Here is a 14,048-nt window from a genome sequence, read left to right on the forward strand (position 1 = left end):
CAGCTGTCTGTGTAGGAACCTACGTAGAAAATGGGCCAAGTACTGCTCTGCTTCCACCTGAGAAACCTTCCCCTCCCAAATCCAGGGGCTTAGCTGTGGGGCCTTTGTCTATGCAGCGTATGCCGTGCAGGGAGAGCCGCACCGCGGGCTGTCGTGCCCCCGCCCCGCTGTGCAGCAGAGGAGCTGCCTGCTTCAGGTTGCGTCCTCTCCCCCCCCCCCCCTCAGCTGTAGGATTGCAACAGGCCTGTCCCAAGCAACCACCGCGCTGCACTTTTCGGCCGACTAATAATACACCGTGTGGGTGGGGGGAAGAGAAATGGTTTTCCCCCCTCGTCCTCCTTCCCCTTTAAGGGGCGGAGGTGAGGGAGTTTGCGGAAGGGACCGATGAGCAACGCACGCTGAGTGGTCGGCCTGGTCTCGTGACTTCAGCTGGCCCCGCCCCCGATTCTCCCCCCCCCCATTCTAGCCCCCAACCCCCGCGTTCCATTGTGAGTGCGAGCTCCGCATGGCTCCGCCCCCGCCCCTAGCCCCGCCTCCTTTTTTCTCTTGGCTCATTTCCGGCCGCCGCCGCCGCTCGCTTCCCTGTGAGGACTCGGGAGAGTGAAGAAACAACAGCCGCCATTTTGTTTGTGTGTGAGCGACTGAGGGAGGGCGAGAGAGACCGAGCCGGACGGGGCGAGCCAGGGGGCGGGCAGCGCAGAGAGACCCAGGGGCCTGGGCGGGGAACGGGGAGAGAAGAGAGAGTCCGAGACGCATCCCCCACATACATCACACCAGCCCCGCAGCCAGCTGCCGAGAGCCAGGCAGGGGCAGTAGGGAGCCTGCGCGCTCGGCCTCCTCGCTCCAAGCCCCGTCCCACCCCGCCCCGGAGCAGAGGAGACCCCCCCCCGCGGTCTGTTTTATCCATAAGGGGGAGATTTCCCCCTCTTGGGCCGGTATTTTGGGAGGCGTCTGGACCCCCGTTGGGGCCCCCGCCCCCTATGGCGGAGGCGAGAGGGCGTCCTAGCAGCGCCTGAGCGGCGGTGGGAGAGACGGAGAGTGACCATCGCCGAGCGCAGGGAGTGGGGGGAAGAGAGGAGCCCAGCACCCCCTGCCTTGCCCTGCCCAAACCCAGCGCTAATAACCATCCTCAGCCACTCGGGAGGGGGAAGGTAGCGCGAGAGAAGGGGGGAGGGGCCGGCTGCTTCTTCCTCCTCCTCCTCCTGCTTTGGGATCGGTCCCTCCGCTTGCTCTGGGGGGCACCCGGCTCCTCGGGCTGAGCGAGAGAGCGGAGGGGGCGCTGAAACCCGCCCCTGCACCCCCATCTCGGGATCGGCGTTGCCTCCATCAGGACAACAATCCCTCCTCCTTCCCCGCACAACAAGATGTGAAGCGGAGACTCCTGGGACTTATCCTCACCCTCCTCATCCTTCCAGCTCCCCTCTCTGCAGCCATTAGTGCCTGGCGAGGAAGAAGCAGGGGGAGCTGGGGACCCCGCACACGCGCTGTCTTCCTCCCCTCCAGCCCCTTCGCGGGCGGTGGGTGTTTTTTTTTTATTTGCAGGGTGGTGTTGGACAGGGAAGGAGCTGCTAGAGGAGGGTGATTTTTTTCTCTCTCTCCTTTTTCCTCCTCCTCTCCCCTCCTTCGCCCGCCTCCTTGTGGCGATGAGGAGGAGGAGAACGACGCCGAGGAGGAAGAGGCTGATGGCGGCGGTGAGGCGGCAGCAGGAGGAGGAGACCCCCCGGAGGATGAAGATGATGGTGGCAGAGATGAGGAAGCACCAGCAGCACAACAGCCGGGATTAATTTGACTAAAAGCCCACCAGCTTCTTCTCTCCTTTTTATTTTCTGGCGGGGGCGCTTTCCGTGTTCTTCCCGTCCCCTCTGCCCGTGGCCCGGGGGAAAAGGCCTCTTCCCCACCCTACCCCCCACCTTCCCCCCCGCTGAGCCGGTGCCACCCTACCAGAGACCGAATCCGAGGGGCAGAAAAAGGGGAACTTGGACCCCCGCGTCCTCCAGATCCGTCGCTCGCTCTCCTTAGTCTTCAGCTGAGTCGGGGGCCCGAGAGGAAGGCGAAGATTTTGGGGATCCCCCGTCTCTCTCCTCGTTGTGTTTGTCTAAAAAGAATTAAAAATGGCCGAGAATGTGGTGGAGCCGGGCCCGCCTTCAGCCAAGCGGCCTAAACTCTCCTCACCGGCGCTCTCCGTGTCCGCAAGCGACGGCACAGGTCAGTATCAGGGGCCCAGACCCCCGCATATCCCAGCTGTACACCTAGAACCCTTTCTCTCCCCTTCTTTTCCCCCTCTTTTTTTCTCCAGCTCTACTACTTTCCTTCCCCTTCCTGTCTTCCCATTTGCACCCCTTTTTCCTCTGCACCTATGTGTATTAATCTCCTCGGCGGGTATTTAATTGCTCTTGCCCTTTATTTGTTGGACGTGATTGAGAGGAAAGCTGTTTGGTTTATTATGCATATGACCATTTGCAGAGAGACTAACAATTCTACCATTTTTATCCTTTTCGTTGTAATAATTATATCAAGTTCTTTAGTCAGATTAAGAGAAATATATATATAGAGATAGGCATAAAATAGTGTACACAAGCATTCTCTTCATCAGTCTTAACTGTGTGCATGTGTATACACGCACATCTGTCTCTTAATGTTTGTTGGCTTATATGTAAGGACTTTACATCACATTTTTTTCTGAATAAGGAAATGAATTCTCTTCCATTCCTCATTTTATCCCTTGTTTGCATTCTGGTTATTCTATTTATTTTTTTTACCTTTTCCCTTCACCCTTTCTCACCTGGTCTTTCTCTGAGGAAGAATGGTTCTGTTTTTTGTTAGAAATTTAGCTTAGTCTTAGTTTTTAAAGACCTAGATTGCAGATTTTAGTGATTTGTAAGGCTTTTTAAGATCTTTTTTATCTTCATGCAAACACATAGCGTTTCATCTTATTTGCATTAAGAATCAATATGGAGCGCAGTTCATTTTGCATCTCCCATTTCTTTGCTGTGAGGCCAAAATGTCTGAAATTCCCATGTATGTTTATTGGGTTGTGAAGATGAACGGGGCTTGTTCTTTGTAATCTTGCAAAGATTTTTAACAGTGGTTTTGTAGGGAGGAACAATCCATAGTTGCTCTGAAATCAAGCTAGAGGGTGTAAATTTTAGGTGTTCCAATCTCCAGCAAATGTAAACTGGTTGTACTGGAAATTAACAATAATAAGCTGTTCTTCTTTTCACTGCCTCTTATTAAGAAGCAGGTAAGTATTTGGTATCATTTTGCTTTGAGAGTACTGAGCAGCCTGCCCCTAGTTGTTTCTCAAAACTTGCTTTTAGATCTTAGCCAAAGGAAAACTTTGGGGACTCCCCAACTCTGTCCGTCTCCTCCTGCTATACATTGGCTAGTTAAGGTTGTTCCTTGTCCGCACCAGTTTTCTTGTTCATTGTAATTGTTTGAGCTACCAGGAAAATAAGTAAAAAAATGGGTGGCCATCAGACAGTAAACAAGATGTTTAAATGTCTAGCTTTCAGTTGTGCACTGGTTTAACTGGAATCACCTTAATTAAAAAGTTTTTTTGCTGATTTTTTCTTCTGGAATAATGAAGTTTTAATTGGTGTGTAATTTAAAAAAGAAGTTTGCTGAGAACTTTTAGAGCACATTAAGGCATAGGCAGAGTTACAGAGACTGTGAAAGGGGGGTGATACATTTCTGTCCCAAAATCAACAGGTCTAGTCTCTAATAGAAGAGGGAGATGGGGTGGAGGAAGAGGAACTTCTCTCCTGTCAGACCCAGTGGTTGATTTTTAGCATTACTTAGAAAGCAAGTACTTTGAATTCAGTAGCCTTCATATATTTCCTTTCCCTGTCAAGTTGATCATTCAACAGGGAATTGTTTTAGTTCAAAATCATATAATTTTCCCCCCTTCAATTGTGTTGAAAGGTCCAAGTTTGACTTCAGGCTTTTTATGTGTGGGTCAGGATGCTGTTTAGAATAGCTGGACAGGTGGAAACTTTTTATGCATCTGATTGAAAGTATAAAAACTTTAGTTGTGCCAGGCTACAAGGAGCTTATTTCTATTTAACAAGTGCAGGTATTCAATATATTTAATAAAATGTAAGCATTTTAATCAGGAGTATTGAGTGACTTAATAGTTGAGGAATCATTGTATAGGTATAGTCAAACACTATGGATATTTAACTATTTCTTAGGAAGTCAGATGTGACATAATAGTGGACAAAACAGAATGTACTTTCTTCATAAGACTTGTATAAACTCAAACTTTACTTAATTCAACAGATAATGCAAAGGCTTTGGATAGTGTCAATTTTTTCATATGAAATTACACTCAATAGTTATTGATGAAGACTTCTTTACCCTGGGTTCTCATGTTAAGTAACATATTAACATTGTGGGCTTTGAGGCACAGTACTATGTTTGTTACCTGGACATAATTATGCCTTCATCTCAGAAGCACATGTATCTTGTATTACAGTGTTTCTTTAAGTCAAAACCCATCATTTGCGGGTTATATTCCTTCACTTCCATTGCTTGACTGTTTTTTGTCTCATGTCAATAACCTGTTTCCATAAACACCACAACTCCAGTTTTTACTATATCTTAAGGCTTTTTCCCTTTCTTTTTCCGAAGTAACTTTAAATTAGTGATGTGTTGTGTAGTGTGGTGTGGTAGGTCCCAGCTATAGAATGAGTTGTGTTGCCCCACTCCTAGGATAATTGTTGCATCATGCTTTTGAACTTACCTTAATTATTTACTAGAAACATTACATTTTTTTTGTTTTTGTTTTTTGCAGTAATCTAAATATTAGCTTGTGAACTTGATTGTGCTCATAAAGTGAGGTGTCAGAAATTTCTAAATTGTTGTGGCCATTTCGCTTTGCTTGCAAGCGTGAAGGGGATTCTTTTTGTATATTTCTCACTGTTGGCTTATTTGGTTCAGTGTTAATTTAAAATATGGATTTGGCAGATTGGAGACCTAAGAGCAGTGGTGAGTCTAGTTGAGTTGCTAGAGCTGAAACTAGCAGATGTCAAATATTTTCATCATACAGAAGCCAAGACTTGGTCTATAATTCATCCCCAGTTGTGTTTTTGTTACGTACCAAGAGTATTTAGTTCATTTTCAGAATGCACACAAAAAAGGAAGGTATTGGGATTCTGTTTCAGAACACAAAATGCATTGGGAGAATTCAAAAGGTGTTCACATGGGGTTGCACTAGTAAACCTCACTTCTCTGCTCATCCAGTCGCTTCTTCCCCACTGTGTCGCAGTGCTGGATCTCTTTCTAAGAAGTCTTGGCTGTTATTTCTCTCCTGTTTTGAAAGCAATATTTACTCTGAAGCCACAGAATGTGGTATAACTTCAGAGCTTTTACAGTTTAAAAATGTTTTATATAAAACATAATAATAAATAATATTTATAAAAATAAATTCTAATAAAGGCTAAATTCCTTGTCCGGGGGAAGAAGAAGCAGGAAGGGAATACTGTATTACAAGCCAGCTCAAGTGTTTAACTACAGGTTCATATCATTTGCCAACACTAAAATACTGTTTCTCCTGGATACTGAGGAGTATAAAAAAAATCTTGATATTGTGAATGGTTTTTCTTCTAGTAAATTAATGGTTAAACTTTACATCTTGTTTTGTCATCCCTTGTAATTCTTAATGCATCCCTTAAACTCTTGACTTTAGGAGCTGAACATCTTAGATTTTCTCAGTAGTTACAAAAGTACTGGTACCGCTTCATTGTGAACAGTTGACAAAAATTGGTGGGAAGGAGGACTGATACCTGTCTGTACATGTGAAGCCGTAAGTTGAGTTCTGCAAAGAATGCTAAATCTGAACACTTGGGCCAGGTCTATGCTAGAAACTTCTGCTATTATAAGCAATATCAGGTAAGATTTTTTTGATGACATTTATGTCCTGGCGAAAGCCTTCGTGTAGACATGGACATTCCTTCATAAAAGTGCTTTTGCTGATATAGTGTATTTCGTTTGGGGACCTGGTATAAGCTGTATTAGCAGAAACACTGCTAAAAAAGCGTAGATGCAGCTTTCACTCAGATTCTGCTGGTATATGTATACCCAGCAAACCTTTCTCTGTGTAGTCTAGGCTTTGGAGTAAAAGTCTTCCATTTTCATTAATACTGTAATGAAATGCTTGACAAGTGCTTTATGTAAATTTAGCATCCCAAATAGTCTTCAGAAATACCAAATATTTTTTTAAGTTCATTTTGGGCAAGATTTCCTTCCATTAATCAGGGGTGTTAAATGGTGTTATATATTGGAGAGGATATCTTGAACTTTGTATTCCTTGATAAATGTTATAACATTGTAATACTGTACATATCTTTTGGTTGTTGGATAAAAAAAATATTATTTGAAATGTAAGTTAGTTGTAAAATACTAAACAACTCTCTCATTTCTTGAGAACTGTTAATATACAGATTTGTGGTAGCAGAGATCTGTATGGAATTTAGTGTCCTTCGGCTAGGCATATCCAAAAATCAGATTCTGTTGATTAACAGCAGCCCTTAGAGCCAAATGTACACTCCCTTGATCTCCCTTCCACTTGGTATCCATTTTTTATAAATCTTGATTTGTTCTCATCTTGACCCTTAATTCTTCTGCAACCCTCGTATCCAAGGTGTATACATTTCTCATATTGAAAATCTTCAGGACTTGCTCCTCTTATAAAAATGATTCATATTCTCATCTTCTGTCATCTAGATTACTGTAATAGAAAATTTAATTTTCATTGACTTTAAAATGTGGAAGGTTGTTTCTTCATTAGAAACACATCACCTCAAATTTTAACCTGGCTCCCTGTCTATTTCAGAAATTGATACAAAGTCTCTACCCAGTTTTCAGGCTCCTTCTTGGAGTTTCTCTCCATTTGTTTGACCTCACTTTTTTCTTTCTAGCCATGTCTCCTTTCACGTCTAACTCCTGCCCCCTTTCTTGCACAGCAATCAGATCTTAATCCTGAGTTCCCTCCTTTCAATTTTACATGTGCTCTTTCTCTCTGAAACTTGGGTGAGTCTGTCTGTCGCAGTTCACCTTATTTTCATTTGCTGCCTCTTTAATAGATTGTATAATCAGATAACTTACAAAGTTTTTGTATTATAGCAAATAAAACTATTTTTACTTGTATTACAATTGTGCAACTGAGACTGTGCTAGACATTGTACAGACTCTAAAGTTACAGTCCTCCTTCAAAGAGCTTACAGTCTCAGTAGACAAGATATGCAAAGGGTAGGGAGAGGGAGCAGAGGAAGGTGAGGTGAAGTGACTTGTTCATGACCATGTAACAGGTAAGCGACAGAGCCAGGAATAGAACCTGGGTCTCTTGACTCATGTTCCTGTGCCCTATCACAAAGTCACACATCTTCCACACCCTTTACTATAAAATACTGTCCATCAGCAATGAAGCTGTAGGCAATTGTCAAGAATTCACTTGGAAATCTTTATTTTTATAACTTAAATGTATTTTTCACTAAAACTGCTTGTTCTGGTACCTGAAAAATTAGAGAACTCATTTTAAAAAAACCCCAAAACTAAGACCTGAAATCATTTCGTATATTTAAATTGTAGAAATTATTTAAAAACTAGATTTATTACCTTTTCTGGTGAGATCCAGTTCTAGTTTTTCTCTTTCCTGTTTTTGTTTTTTGAAGTGTTAATGGTGTCAGTTGTTAAAAAGAACCCTTAATTTGGGGGTTGGACAGGTAGAAAATAATGTAATACATATTGTATTACAGTTGGCAATTATTTTAATCAACAGTAAATAATTGAGGGAACTGAAATAATTTCTAGTTTGTAGTCAAGTGGACTGTCAAGGTTAGAATAAGATTTTTGAGAAGAACAGTAACTTGATATTTCTATGATGGTTGATTCAAAAATCAATGATCCTGCAGACTTCACAACCTTGCATTCCATTCCTAATCTTATGATACCTACAACTATTTATCTTTTTTTCCTACACACTGAATTGCGTATGTAAACTTGAAATGTTCTACAAATTTTTTAAATAAAAACTATATACACCATAAGTTAAAGGTCTGTGGAAATTGTGTGTGTGTAATATATAAACTCAAGAGGTCCCTAGGCATTCAGGAATTTTAGATGCTAGATTCCAACAAAACCTAGTTAATTTTAAGTAGATGTGGTTGAGATGGTCTCTTGTTAAATGATCTCTTTCAGGCTGAATCCTTAACTCTGCCTAAAAGGAGCTATCAGTTCAGATCCGTAATCAATTCGTCGTTACTCTTGTGTAGAAATTTTTTTTTTTCCTACTAATGTGTGTGGGTTGGGTGCTGGGGGGAAAGATTAAGTATACTATTGGAAGAATTCTGGCTCTTTGCTATGGATTGCTATGTCCAAAGTGTACAGCAGTCTTTCTCTGCCAGTGGATTTAATGGGACTTAAAAGTATATCTGTTGCAAGTCGTCCCCCCCGGCGCGCTTCTGGTTGGTTGTCTCTAGTCTCTCCTCCATGACTTGCTTTCATGCTCCAGTGGGATGGTCTTCCAGTGCATGCTCTATTGATGTAATGATCTTACTTTAATCTTTCTCTGCACATTAACCAGTGCCCCTCTGTGGAGATTGAGCCCAAAGTCACTTAGATTTTTTATCTGACAAACTAAGTAATTTTGCTGATTTATTTACCTGTCAGCTTAAAATACTTATATGGGTCTCCAAGGATTTGGCTTCTCAGGCTTTACCAAAACTGTAGCAGCAGGTTGAAGTAAAATACATCTGTCTCTGCATATGGTTGTAGTCAGTGACATGCAAAACATCGTGATCCCACTGAATTTGGATACATGAATGCGACAAGCAAGACGTAAATCATTATTTTATACACAGGAACCTTCTTATTTGCTAAGTGGTAAATAACATGTCCATGGGCATGATCCGATATTTCTTCCTTAAAGCATGTTTCCTGATGTTAGGTTGTTATATGAATCACAGCACAAAATTACAAATGTCTCTGAATCTTTGTGTATTTTGAAGGCTTTACTTTGTCATATACAAATAACTGTCTTCAGCTATGCTTTTGTTGTATGATTTTTTTTTTAAAGAAAATGTTGGCACTTTTTCATTTTTCCAAGAATTCTGAACAGCTACCATTTTTAGATGGAGGAATTGTAGTGGGTAACTCAGCCAGTTGTGGAGTTATCTCAGTTACATTTGCATCAGGAGAGATGTGGAATTGATGTGGCACTAGTTAGATTCTCTCTACTTCTCCTGTTGTAAAATGGTATGTGCAGGAGCAGCAGTAGCACAGGGGATTCACCACTGCTTGTGTGAGGTACAATGGCAAGAGAAGTTTTTCTCTTTTGTCCTCCTGTCCTTTTCCACAGGACCAGTGCAAAACTATGCCTATATTAGCTCTCTTCCTGCATTTAGGATTTTTCCAACAGGATGCTGGACTTCAGGACCAGATTAATTACAAGTCTCTGTGGGTGATGCTGGGAAGCATGAGTGAGAGTGAGCCATGGTGATTCTCCTACAGACGAATTTCTAAAATGTATAGTGACTGTAGATGGGGGTCGGAAACCTTCAGCACGCAGCCCATGAGGGTAATCTGCTGACAGGCCGCGAGACATGTTTGTGTTGACCATCTGGAGGCACAGCTCCCTGTGCCTGCGGTTCGCCGTTTCCGGCCAATGGGAGCTGCGGGAAGCGGCGGCCAGCATATCCCTGCGGCCTGCTTTTTTTTTTTTTTTTGGTATTCTAGGTAGAAAACGCATCCTTTCTAGCATAATAGTGAATGGTTGCTTCATTGTGCTTTCTTCTGGTGGTCCACAATGTTAGTATGATAAAATAGGCTCATTCACCTCTAATTTCAACTCGTACTAGGGCCCATAGTGCTCAGAAAATTGACTCTTCAGTAATACAGCAGTTTTCAAATATGTAAGTATTTCAAAACTTGTTAAAACTGTACAAATGAAATTCCTGTCTGAAGCTTATATATTCTTAGGCTGAGTGTTATTTTGAATCAGTCTAGTTTTTCAAAGCTTATGCTATATATTGACAGGTTTCAGAGTAGCAGCCGTGTTAGTCTGTATTCGCAAAAAGAAAAGGAGTACTTGTGGCACCACAGAGACTAACCACTTTATTTGAGCATAAGCTTTCCGATGAAGTGAGCTGTAGCTCACGAAAGCTTATGCTCAAATAAAGTGGTTAGTCTCTATGGTGCCACAAGTACTCCTTTTCTTTTTGCTATATATTGGTGGCACATCCTTGACTGGGGAATGTAGTAGGCAATAAATTGATTAACAAAATGATTGAGTTGTTGTTAAGCTAGGCATTTACCGTGGTATATTGGGGCCATTATTAACTATTAATGTCCAAGGCCCCTCATGTTGTTTATAACTTGGCCCAGTAGTCACTAAGTAAAACTAATGTAGAGGATTTGCATTGTGTATTTTAAAATCTGCTAGATTTACTCAGGTAACTAAAGGGGGAAGTTTAAAAAGTTATTGCTAATCGCTTTCAGAATGGTGAATGAGCTGAAACGTCTCCCTAGCTCATGTTGGTGAAAAGCACTCTCAATCATTTGTAAACCTTCAACATTTTATTTCAAAATATTTTAGTGACCAATTAGTAACAAAACTTTGATATATCAATCAGTTTAATTTAAAAGCAGTAAAGTTCTCCAGATGTCAAATCCAGAATAAAAACAGGATGGAAACTGGGTTACCACCTCTTTGAATCAGATGGCTCAGTAGTTTTAGTGCTCTTGATTGTGGCACTGATCCAAAGCCCATTTTGAAGTCAGAGTCTTTCTATTGACTTCAGTGGGCTTTGGATCAGGCCCTCAGTGAACTTTCAGATCACTGTTCTGAGGAAAATGGAAGGTTTTCTTTTGAGGAAGAGCTGTGTGGTACTTGGCATAGAATCTGCACTCTGATCAGGGAATGTGGGATATATCCAAATTACACAGTGTAAGAATTTGCGTGAAGAATAAGCACCCCAAGATGCATTCTTTTCAGATTGGGGCTATAGCAATAAATGGTCTTTTTAATAACATTTACTTGACATCTTGCCCCTTGCAAATTAGTTATATCAAATGTGTGACAATCCCCCGCTCCCCCAAAAAAACCCCCCACAAAAACAAAAAAAAACCCCAACCTGGTAGATGAGGTGATATGTACATCTGCCACTAAGTTCGACATTTTCACCAACAAACTTTGGGTTGCGGCTACGAGCCTGTCTGAAACGCTTGCTTTACTCTCCTAAAATGGCTTACACGCTTCCATTTGTAGACTTTCAATGATTCTGATCACCCTGACATGAGGTATTAAAAAGTTGTTCTGGTTAGGCACAACTGTTGGGTAGGGTTTTGCTTGCAGTCCCAAACTTTGAATTCAGGCGTCTTATTTTCCCTTTGAGTTCCTTGAGGCAGAATGCACATGAATACTGCATTAAAGTGGGCTTTTCGGGGTGTGATGTGGTGGTAAGGGGAAGCAAAAAACACAATTTCTTACAGTGAGGAGAATTAAAAGCCTAATGCCAGAGGCTCTTGGAGTTTCCGAAATACAAATGGTGTATTAAAGCAAAAAGGTTATAGCTTCCTGAAACAGATGCAGGAAAAAAAATTGCAGCTTTGGATCAAATTTTCGTATTCTAGGCACAAAGAAGTGAAGTTACTTCTGGTTGTTTAGGGACTAGCATCCTAGTATGTTGTGAGGTTTGATGTGTAACTGAACTCCGTAGCTTTTGTGGCTCTGAATCTGAATCTTGTACTTTTTTAGGTCTTGTTTGAATTTCTGCCTGTATTTGATCTTAAATCAGATATTGGATTCTGTTTAAATACAGCAGTGGTATAGTTAATCTCTGGTTGCCCTCTAATTAAAAATGGCTCCACAATTTTTTTAAAAAAAAGTAGGAAAAAAACTATCAGACAAAGTCCTTGTATACTAAATTTCAGCTTGAAGCTTGTTGCTTCAGAGGGGTTTACAATGAAAATGCTATTGGACTCATTTATTTGCCCTTAATGGGGTTTATAACACTGACCATTTCTAAATATCATTTGGTAGAATCCTCACTCCTGAATGTTTCCTAGACAGAACAGGGTGGAACTCTGCAAATGTTAAAGGTTTTATTTTGTCCCCAAAGAACAGCAGAGCATCTACTGGCGGTCACATTCCACCTGAACTTCTAATGGCTGCCACCTGAAATTTCCAGTCCTTTACTTGATCAGTCAGTGATGGAGCTTCCCACAAAAGCTTTGCCCCTTCAACCAAAGTAGTTACTCTTCACTGCAGTCCAGTTTCTTGTTGCTTCGGTTTTCTTCAGTCCCTCCCTGGCTGAGGTTCTTTTTGTGTCACATCTCTCCTTGAAAGAGTCATTTTGTCTCCCCATAAGGAGACCTTTAGTCCCTGACATTGTAACTTCCAGAGCTTGTTGGTAGCACTTTGTTTTACCTCTTCCTTGGGTTTATTTGACATTTTATCTTTATCTTTGTTTCAGGGTATTGAACTAAGTTGTTCAGGGCATCTAAGTGTTTTTTGCCTTGTGAGGATCCTTGGCTCACTGTCTTCTTAGCTTATCTTTTTGGAGGGTACTTCAGGTCATGAGCTTCCATTCTTGGATCCCCAGTCTAGTTGCTTCACTGTGAATCCAAATAGCTGGTTACACTTTGGTGCTTGGATTGGTGTTTTCTTTCTTGCTTCTAGGCCTTCTCCTGGATAGCTTTCAGGTCTCTCTGTAGAGAATATCTTGATCTCAGCATTTCATGGCCATTGCTTCTGCCTGAAAGCACAAAAGAAATGCCATATGTTTCATATGCAGTAGCCTGCATTGTGTGGCACCCAGCAGTCAGTGTTGATGGTAAAGCTTTGAGGTGGACCTGTTAATGCTTGCAGGGCTCTAGAGTTGGTATCCTGATGGGGCATTCTGCATGGAATATTGAGCGCTTGTTGATAGTTTTGCCTGATGTGGAAGACTGAGTGTGCCAAGTACAAGACAGTGCTGCTTGAAGTGTCTATTGGACAAAGCAGAGAGAAGCGCTGGTATCAAGCCTTGTCCACTCGTTAATTCATTTTATACTTCAGACAGAGCTATTCCATAGTCCGATTTACTGATGCATATCAGGACTGCTGATGGGTTGTTCAGAAGGATGATCATTCTTTGAAGTCCCACTTTGATTCATCTCTCTTCCCATTGCATATAAAGGGGGATCTAGACTGAAGCCTCAAGGCCCTGTCTTACCTGCTATAAGAATCTGCCTACCTTGCATGTTCTATCATCTTATACAGCTTCTGTGCCAAGATCCTTCAGGCATTTCTGTGCACACAAAACACTGTCCTTTCAATTAAAGCACCTATTCTTTGAAGATCAACTACTTTGAGGCCATTGATTCCCATCTGCAGAACACATTTAGGCTATGAGGTCAAAAACCTTCTCAGGTATCTGGAGGCCTCTGGTGCAAGTTCCCAAAAAACTGGGTTTATTCCATCCTCTGTTAGAAGCTAACCACCCAGAAACTTAGTAGAAGGGCCTATTAATAGTCTTTCAGAAACAAGTAAGACTAATCTTGATGAAGTGAGGAGAACTTCCTCCAGTTTTCTAATCTGAATGAGATTCACCTGAGCCAGAAAACATGAGAGAGGGACTAGCATAGAGTGCCTCAGCCCATTTGAAGTTTTGCTTCTCTGCTATGTAATTGGTAAGGATATATTTTGGTAAGAATATAAACTCCTTGTGATAGGGACCATTTTTGTTTTCTGTTTGTACAGTGCCTTTTTCAATGTGGTCCTGGTCCCTCTCTGGCATTACTGCAATATAAATAATGTTAGCGATACTGTTCTCCACCTTAAATAGGACAATTTTGAGATGCTAGGGCACTAAGTTCCTAGTACATTAAAGGTCAAATTCACCTTCAGGATCTTGATTAGTAATCACAGAACTGGAAGGGACCTCAGGAGGTCATCTAGTCCAGTCCCCTGCGCTCAAGGCAGGACTAAGTATTATCTAGACCATCCCTGACAGGTGTTTGTCCAACCTGCTCTTAAAAATCCCCAATGATGGAGATTCCACAACCTCCCT

General features: G+C 42.0%; 1 protein-coding gene across 6 annotated transcripts in view; it reads left to right on the plus strand.

Annotated features, from left to right (window-relative positions):
- The first annotated feature begins 554 nt into the window (after positions 1 to 554).
- Positions 555 to 14,048, plus strand: part of EP300 (E1A binding protein p300) — a 130,863-nt gene continuing 117,369 nt past the window's right edge. For all 6 annotated transcript variants that reach the window (XM_073327139.1, XM_073327141.1, XM_073327148.1 and 3 more), the window contains exon 1: positions 555 to 2,205. In XM_073327139.1, coding sequence (XP_073183240.1) covers positions 2,112 to 2,205 — 94 coding nt within the window. In that variant the 5' untranslated portion in view covers positions 555 to 2,111. The remainder of the gene's footprint in view (positions 2,206 to 14,048) is intronic.

Source organism: Lepidochelys kempii, chromosome 1, assembly GCF_965140265.1.
Source record: "Lepidochelys kempii isolate rLepKem1 chromosome 1, rLepKem1.hap2, whole genome shotgun sequence".
NCBI lineage: Eukaryota > Metazoa > Chordata > Testudines > Cheloniidae > Lepidochelys > Lepidochelys kempii.